The sequence below is a fragment of the Limulus polyphemus genome, unplaced genomic scaffold, assembly GCF_000517525.1.
Source record: "Limulus polyphemus unplaced genomic scaffold, Limulus_polyphemus-2.1.2 Scaffold127, whole genome shotgun sequence".
In the NCBI taxonomy this organism is placed as follows: Eukaryota; Metazoa; Arthropoda; class Merostomata; order Xiphosura; family Limulidae; genus Limulus; species Limulus polyphemus.
The window spans coordinates 548,187-557,601 of NW_013665737.1; the positions used below are offsets into that span (position 1 = coordinate 548,187).

At 30.3% G+C, this 9,415-nt stretch overlaps 1 protein-coding gene across 3 annotated transcripts in view; it reads right to left on the reverse strand.

The window, feature by feature from the left end:
* The window catches only part of LOC106473243 (arrestin red cell-like), a 65,756-nt gene that overhangs the window by 8,457 nt on the left and 47,884 nt on the right, over nt 1-9,415 (reverse strand). For all 3 annotated transcript variants that reach the window (XM_022402642.1, XM_013933933.2, XM_022402638.1), the window contains exons 5-10: nt 6,734-6,981; nt 4,765-4,892; nt 4,476-4,611; nt 3,243-3,327; nt 2,322-2,394; nt 1,492-1,635 (exon numbers count right to left, since the gene is read on the reverse strand). In XM_022402642.1, coding sequence (XP_022258350.1) covers nt 1,492-1,635; nt 2,322-2,394; nt 3,243-3,327; nt 4,476-4,611; nt 4,765-4,892; nt 6,734-6,981 — 814 coding nt within the window. The remainder of the gene's footprint in view (nt 1-1,491; nt 1,636-2,321; nt 2,395-3,242; nt 3,328-4,475; nt 4,612-4,764; nt 4,893-6,733; nt 6,982-9,415) is intronic.

Below are 9,415 nucleotides of genomic sequence, written 5' to 3' on the forward strand. Positions count from 1 at the left end.
ATATATACACCCACCCACCCACCCACACACATATATATATATATATATATATATATTTAAAGTATACCCTAAAACCTTATTGTACAAATATATAAAAACACAGTAGTTGGTGTGCTGTGTATTGTTCTAATTACTGGTGGTGGACAAGAGGATAACACAATACAGTACCACCTCTGATGTATGTATAAATGTTTCTCACATTGTTCTTGAGAAAAAGTTAGTTTAATAATCAATATGGAACTAGACCTTTTTATAAAAACCTCTGTGAATTGTATTACTACTTGTCAGATATAAAATTTAGAAGTTGATTAACACGAACACACACACACAAAAAAGATTTAAAACATTCACGTTAAAATAACGGTACTGAATGATAAACCCCCCTCCCCCATTACAAAAAATCACTGATGATACATTGAATTGTGACACAGTTGGATACCAAATAGTGTTCAAGAAAAGAGACTAACGTGAAGGCATTTCCAGGTAAAATATATTCAATTATTACCATACCCATTTGCTCATGCAAGACTTCTACATAATTGCAACAAAACTGTTGATAACACTCCACTTATATTGTATATGCATTAAAAGAAAAGAGAAAGTAGACAATTAAAATTTCTCCTTAATTTTCTTCATATCACACAAATTTTGTTTTTCTGAAACTAACATGTTAATACGTGCACAATTACTTCAAGTTGATACTAATATACAAGTAATGCTCTGGCTATTAAAAGATCAATTTTTATGAACTTGTGAATTGAAGCTCACTTTATTGCTACCAAAAAAACCTCAATACTTATTTTTGTCACTCATGTTTCTTTTTTAAAACTATTCTCTTTGAAGTAACCCAAAGATTCAGTATTAAAAAAAAAAAAAAATTTAGTCCACATTTTTCAAAGAACTGGGTCAACAACAACAAACAAAACAAAGAAGAAATTAAAAGCTAACTATTCCAAAGATATAAAATAAAAAAAATCAGTCTTTATATAATTCCTAGTTTCAACATTTTACAATAAGATAAGCTTAATCTTTGGTTGAAAACAGATATAATCAATGATATAATGTTTTAACAAAATCAATAATCATTTTCCTAGATAACAATAAGTTAAGTAGTTTTTGTGAAATGTTACAATTATAGTATAAGATTAGTGTTTTAATAACTTTTATTACAATATATTTAATTACAGATAAACATTGAATCATAATAATTAGTACAAAGAAGTGAGTAGCTTTTCCGCATCGTTAATTATAAATAACAAATAATTGTGAGAGATATATTTTCAATTTTGATTTATAGGCAGTGTTACTATGTCGAGAAAAATGTTTTTGTCAACGAGGGGAAAAAAAAAATTACCTCTAACATCTGGATTACTCACGATAGCTTCAAAATTGCTGAAGAAACTGAATAAGAATGTAATATCTACAGCTTTATTTATTATTTTTTAATAATAAAATCATAATTGAAAGCAATTAGAAAAAATAGTGACTTACATTGTGGATGATGCAAGATTTGTATCCTCATGTTTTAACTGCCCATCCAATGCTAGACCACGTTTGTCTTTATTATTGGCTAACAGGGGCTTCAAATAGTAAACCTTTGATAATGTAAACCCGGGTCCAACAGGACACCCATCTCTAGAAAATATTTATGTTTTACATTTTTACTGCAATGTTAAATCACTAAGCTAGAACCACAAAGTGTATATAGACATAGATATACCTACAATAGATAGTCAGATTAACTACATAGCTAATTAGATACATACTGATGCAAATTGAATAACTGCTGATGATTACTGAAGGAGAAAACAAGACTGATAAACAGATTGATGAAGAAATAAAGACAAAATATGTGACTGAAAAGGAAAGACAGATGGATACAGACTGATTGAAAAATTACTGATTAAGAAACATTTATGGATACAAATTTATCTAACAATAGGGTAAAAAATAAAGATTGACCACTGATTGACTGGTTGCTAGATCAGCAGTTAAACACTAATGGATAAACACAAACATATAAGAATACTGACTACAGAATAGTTATAAATTGACAGACATACAGATATAGGTACAGAAACATTTGAATATGCTGGTTTGGTTAAGATTGAATGGCTGAAATTAAATGTAATAAAAATGTGTTTGGAAAAGAAAAAACTAAACATTATAATTTTCATAGGTAATGTTGGTTTATTTAATTCCAAAAATGAGTTATAATTATAAGTTGTATGGCATTTTAAAACAGCAGTTTTTTGCTTGTTACCAAATGAAACTAACATAAAGCAGGTTGAATAAAATAGACAGAATATCAAAGTACTCACTCGCTGTCCACTGAAGCTACTGAACATTTATACTGTGCTGCAGTAAACAGGCAAATATCAGCAAACTGTCGAACTAGAACATTTAACGTTAAGAAATTAACAAAACATACTTAATAGAAAATGCTCATAAAAACTTTATATCCCATTCAATTCATTTACACAGTAAATCAATTTCTTTCTGTAAAACAATAGCCCATATTTAAATTGTTTTACTCTTCTTAATTACATGAAACATACACTTAGGCTCCTTTGGTTTAAAGGTTTTAAAACCATTTAACTTTTTGTTTGAAAGATCATCATACAATCCAACAAATGTTGCAATAAAGGACTAATTTAATTTGTTCATCAACCGATTATTTCTATACTTCAAGACTGGTCTTGTTTAAACATAAGTATGAAAAATACATAAAATAACCAGAGCCTTACATTAATTTTTAACAAATTCAATTTTACTTTTCTTTTGTTAAAGCTTTTAATCTGTCAATGAGGAATTTTACTTGAAGATTAAAAAAAACTTCAGTGAAAAATATTCGTTTATTTTCAAATTTTTCACATAAAGCTACACAAGGGTTATCTGTGCACAGCTGTTCCTAATTTTGAACTGATAAGACTAGGAGGAAGGCATCACCCTTATGAATGCTCTCACAGCTCCAAAACATGAACTCTCAGTTACAATCCAAGCACACTAACTACTGTACCATATTTAGCCCAATACAAGAATGAGAGAACAAATTTGAGTTCACACTTGTATTGTTTGTCTTTGATAAACCATTTTGTGTGTGTGTATATATATAAAAAAGTCCACAAGTAAAACTGTGCTGATACACAAAGATACAAATACACATTTCATTGCCTTCTAACTACATCAGAACCTGAACAAGGTTCATCTTTCAGTTTCATGATTGGGGTTATTACACATACCTGATATCTTGACTTTTTTTACTGTCCTATTTGAGTTGTTTGCGATGTGAACATTGACTGCAATATCTTCTCCATGGTGATAGAGCTGAAATATATTACCCCCCACATAAAAACTTACAAACTTTGTTTTTATAGTGACAAAAAAGAATTAAGAATACCTGATCAAAACTAAGCTAATTACTTAGATCAAAACTAAAAGTTCATTCATAAGTTATTGAAACCAACTGCATAACAAAATAACTAGATAGAAGTATATTATGTCATAATTCAACACACACGACAAGAAAAATCTATAATGATTAGAATGTACTAAATCCAATATTTCACAAGGTTTGGCAGTGTAAGAGATCTAGATTAGTCCTAAAACAATATAATAAGCTAAGAATGCAAAATAATCTTATTAATCATCAAACTAGCTACTTGTTTATATACCAATTACAACTGGTGGGTGTCCACATATTTTAACAAAATGAGAAATGTTATAATTTTGCCTGTTTATAACACTCAGTATGAAGAACTGGCCAACAAAATGGGACATATCACTAATTTTCTATGTAAAATACCCAGCAGTAGTTAGTGAGATTAACTACAAAACTGATGGTATTTGTATTTACATTTTTTATGTCATTCATATGTTGTTACGGCCTATTTATCCAACAGGGGAACACGAAGTAATTTGGTACATAAACAGTTTAGGAAAATATGTTTAATAACAAACTGATTGGTTTGGTAATTCTGAGGTTAAGCATAAACATGAATAGTAATAATAATAATGACCCAAATTATTTTAAATAATTACAGAATTATGGTTGAGGAGTAGCCAAAGTATATCGTATAGAAATTTAATACAACGAATATAAAAAATTTGACAGAATATGTGTTTGCTATTTTTCTAATTAGCTTACGTTGAGGTTAGAAAATTATTACAAGATTCGAGTTTGATGCAATTTCATCAGTTAAGTTATTTCCCATTGTAATATGGCCTGATGCAATTTACTGAAACATGTAACAGTTTTAACTTATGAATATTTCATAAAACATACTAAAAACTTACTGAAAAACTTGTACTTTGATAATTTCCTTTGGTTTCAATAATGAACGTAAAATTAAAAATATTCAAAGGAAAAGCATTTTACAACATATGATTATTTCAAAATAATTTACTTTGTTTTTATCATTGTTCAAAATTAAAAAACATTTAACTTGTTCAAAATCACAGCAACAATGACAAACCTCTTTGTCAAGTGAGGCTTCTAAATGCAACTTGTTAGGTGACATCATAAATTCTTTACTGATTTCGACACTGGGCTGTTCTCCTTGCTTGCTTGGTGCATACATCACCTTTCGTATGGCTAACCTTACAGAGTTTCTGCAAAGCATAACAGACTTAATTTTTTCACATTCATCAGCTAGAACATTACTTTAATAGTTCATTTGTTTTTAGGAAACTCTAACGCCTTTGCTAAGAATAAAGTGTTAATGGTAGGTCTAATATTAAAAACTCACAGAAGTTTATTATCACCTTTTATGTGGTTTCTCATCCACTGTGTCTGCTACATAAGCTTTAAGTTCATAGTCTACACCACATGGTTTTCCAGTTTCTCCAGATGCAGGCTGTAAAGTGACCGATGCTGGACAATGAGGAGGGAGCTGAAAGAAGAACAATAATGAAAAACAAAAAACGTTAGTGCAATAAAATTGTCATTACAGAACACACAATAAAAGTTTCTGATACAAGTACTTCATTGTAATCATTTTCACAAACTACAAGTGACTTATGACATACAAGATGTTTTTAAAAACAATATTAATCTTACAAAAACAAAAATTACAAACATTTTAAATAACTGTGTATAACACATGATTTTATTTTATTTTCAATTTATATAAGAAAAATATCCAACTTTTTATGTATTTAACCAAATATTAAAAAATGTAGTATTTCAATTCTATGATATTTTTTATATTAGCATTTAATTATGGAAAACTGTTTAGAAATTACTTTAAGATTCTTATTACATGTAACGTACTTAACGTTTTATCATTATTACACTTATAGAAACACCATTTTATCCATTTTCAGTCACTATAAATGTGAAGTACATTAGGAATGTTTCCTTCAATCATGTGGATAACTAAAGCTACAATCATTTTCTATGTACGTAATCTATTTTTCGATACACTTCAACCTGGTTTATTCAAACTTTATGAACTATCAGAAACCTATACTACATAAAAATTACAGATATAAACAGAAATTATAACGACAATGCTGTAATACAGAAAAAAAAATTATAGCAATAGATTTGCAAGATTCTCAATCTGAATCTGTAGAAAATTACAAAGGTGTGATGTGTTTCTGTGGTAACTTTAAAATAAAACTAATCTACTATCACTAAGAATAAAGTAAACCATGGATATTAGTAATAAGTAATGTTTCAAAAACTTCATTAACTCTTTATATACACATAATTGCTTGCATGTTCTGCCAGAATTACTTTCATAATTTCCTAATAGTTACCATCATATCTTCTATAATTTCAATTTTGTGGATAATAAAAATGATTTGGATTAGTTTTCAGCCAAAGAGACAAATGTTATTGGACACTGTCCCCTTCTGATGGGTAAATCAGGTATTACAGCCGGACGCTGGTAGCATTCGCTTGGATTTAAGGGGTTAAAAAAAAGTTGTTTGAATTTTTCAGTACTGTAAAAGGCATAGAGATGAAAAACCTATTATTGTTTCTGACTACTCATCATTTTATGTATCAAAGATGTTTGTTTGTGTGTTTGAAATTAAGCACAAAGCTACACAATGGGCCATCTGTGCTCTACCCACCACAGGTATCAAAACCCAGTTTCTAGCATTATAAGTTCACAGACATACCACTGTGCCACTGGTGGGCGTATCAAAAACATAACAGGGTAATCAGGTTCATTTAATTGCAAGATGAATTAATCTTCTAAGATAAAGGAAGATATTGAGATTCTGACCACAAACATTTTACTTTTAAGGTTTGTATAAAAAGGCATCTTACCATTACCAATACTTTAGTATAAAAAGGCATCTTACCATTATGAATACTTTAGTATAAAAAGGCATCTTACCATTATGAATACTTTAGTATAAAAAGGCATCTTACCATTACTAATACTTTAGTATAAAAAGGCATCTTACCATTACTAATACTTTAGTATAAAAAGGCATCTTACCATTACCAATACTTTAGTATAAAAAGGCATCTTACCATTACCAATACTTTAGCATAAAAAGGCATCTTACCATTACCAATACTTTACAGTATAACTCCAATTTCTTTTTCAAGCTGAGTAGGTTTCTTTAGATTATGCATCTTTTAAAATATTCTCCAACTCCTAGTTATGGTATAAGTTACAACTCATGATCAATCTTAGGTTACTTTTTATTACTAATAAAATAAAATAAATTATTTCTTTTAGATATATAAGATTTCTGCCATATTTCAACAAACCTCAAAATAAAAAGGGTGAGCATTTGGGCCAAGTTTCCTGAGAAGACGTTCCTGAAGACGGGTTAGTGGGTGCTTTTTATCGGGGTCAGTTGACAAAGGATACAGCTGATCTGAGGCAAGGTACAGGTCCTTCCGAAAGTTTAACCCAAGAACATCCAAGTCTTCACGACCATATCGAAATGCTGCAAGAACATGACCGAATACACGCCTATCTTTCACATACTCAGGATCTACCAAAACCACTCCATCTATTAGGCAGAAAATTTAAAACTGTGTTAAAACAAATTACACAAAATACTATTGTAATCCTGTGGAGTTGAAACAGATCAAATATTAAAAATCATTGCTTAGAGTATATACTAACATACAGAGTTGAGTACATTATATCAAAACGATTTTAGAGCCTCACCACACTGTTACCATATTCCCATGTCTGGTCAAACTATCTGATGACTGTACATCTTTACAATAGCCTTGCAACACAGTTTCCATCACAAAAGATTCTGTCATATCCAAAGAAAACCAATCCTTCCTGTTTGCTTTCCATAATCCACTTAGTTGGCCAGCACCATGTTCAATAGTCCAATCACAAGAAATCCACAGGCACCATATTTGGTAACTTGACCAGCATATCTTCATATGGAATAGCATGAATGCCCATTTAATTCTTGAGCTACTTGATGTAAGCAACCAGTGGACAGTAAATATGACTGGAAGCTTTATCTTGATAAATCCATACTCTGTTGACCTCACTTCTATGCAAAGCCTTCTGTATGGTACAAAACATCTAGAATATTGGCCTGACAATAAACAAACTTCCCCTTGATTTTGTATCCATTCTTCTGATTCCTAACTTTCAACTCTGCAGTATCCAGCAGTGATCATGGGTCCCTTCAAAAAACGTTTGCGACATGCCTTGTACTGTTATTGAAAAATTATTTCACCTACAGACTGGTAAAAAAATGGTACAAGATTTGTTACAGTTATCAAGATACATATAAGTTTTATCACCTTATGCCATTTTTCCTTAGCTAGTTTCTGTTCATACCACTTTCTGTAGTTCGTCTTCCTTTCCCTGATATGTCTTGGAAGTAGCTCATGTACACAACTTGTGTTCCTCTTCCACATCGAGATCCTACTTTATTATGTTGTGGCCTGTTGCTTGGGGCACATGGATAGTTTCCAACTTTTTTTTGTTTATGGATTCTCATCTGTTACAAGATGCCACTCTTTGCTTACCATGAGGGGGGGAGGTTATGACTTGTTGCAAGTGTTCTTTTGGATGATCCTGGTGGCTCAAATGCATCTATGTTCCCCAGTTGTCCAATGCCATTAAGTATAAGAGATATTCCCCATCTTGGAAATTCTAAATCCCTGATTTGAACATAGCTATATGATCGGAGTGTATGAATATTTTGCATCACAAAAGGATGTTACATTCTCTTCTCAAAAGTGATCAGTTTTTCTGTGTCATCACACTACCTATGTAATAGTAAATAATGTCAAACTGTAGTTCTGATAAATGCCATTTCTATGATTATTTATATCATCTGTGGTTATCACGTGTCTTGCTGATTTGCATATTCAAAACCTTTTTTTGGTATAACTCACTCAACCCTCTGTATTTAACAATCTGTCATCCTTCTAAATAGTCAGCAACTAAATTAAAGTACAACTTTAAGATTAACAAAAACATCTATCACAGAACCATAACAAAAGTTTTAATCAAGGCTACTTTTACCAAACATGTAATGTGTGTACTGATAAGCTATTCTGACATAATATTGAAGTATAAACCAATTTTTCATAATACTTACTTCTTACATGATCTAGCTATCTTTCATCAGTACCAGTATTTAAATGTTGAACTCTTTCCATGGCACTGTTCAGTATTACAATATAAATGTATTATTCTCCAGAATTTCTAGAAGTGGCACATTACAATTGTTAAAATGTATTATATTCTAGAAGAAAAACTTTTTGAAAGGTGAAACAATAAAGTTATTTTCATATTTAGTGGTAATTCTGATCCTTAAAATGCGAATAGACTATTAGATATATAAAAAAAAGGCTGCTTGTCGAGGTAAATTATAAAAACACATTGCTTCTTATTAGTGATGTAAATTATGCTTCATCTGATCTTTGACATGAACTTTGTGGCATAGTTTCAATACACTTTTGAGTAATTTGTTTTATTGCTATTTTTAATATATTAACACCTGTTAGTTTTTTTAACCACATAGGTCTTTTTATCATCACTATGTGAACACTCAAGTACTCTCATACTAGCCTTGAATTTATTGTTTACCTTTTTATAATACCACAGGCTTCATATATAATACTTCGGATGAAAAATGTTCCCTTCTTTTACAGCTTTTCTTACTAATTTTTGTTTTTTTTGGTTTGTTTTGAATTTTATGTGTAATTTTCTCTATCCTACCTCTTACAAGGTTGGTCAATTCTACAATCAAAATATGAAATAAACCTAAATTATCCTTTTCTTTTTTCTCAAATGACTTCAAATTGTAACATAAAACTACCTTTCTTTATCCTAAATAGCTTTAAACTCGAAGCAGTATACACCTGTTTCTACTTAAATTTTATTGTCCTTTGAACCATGTCTAACTAATGTTTTTTTGTTTTTTTTTAATTTCGCGCAAAGCTACACGAGGGCTATCTGCA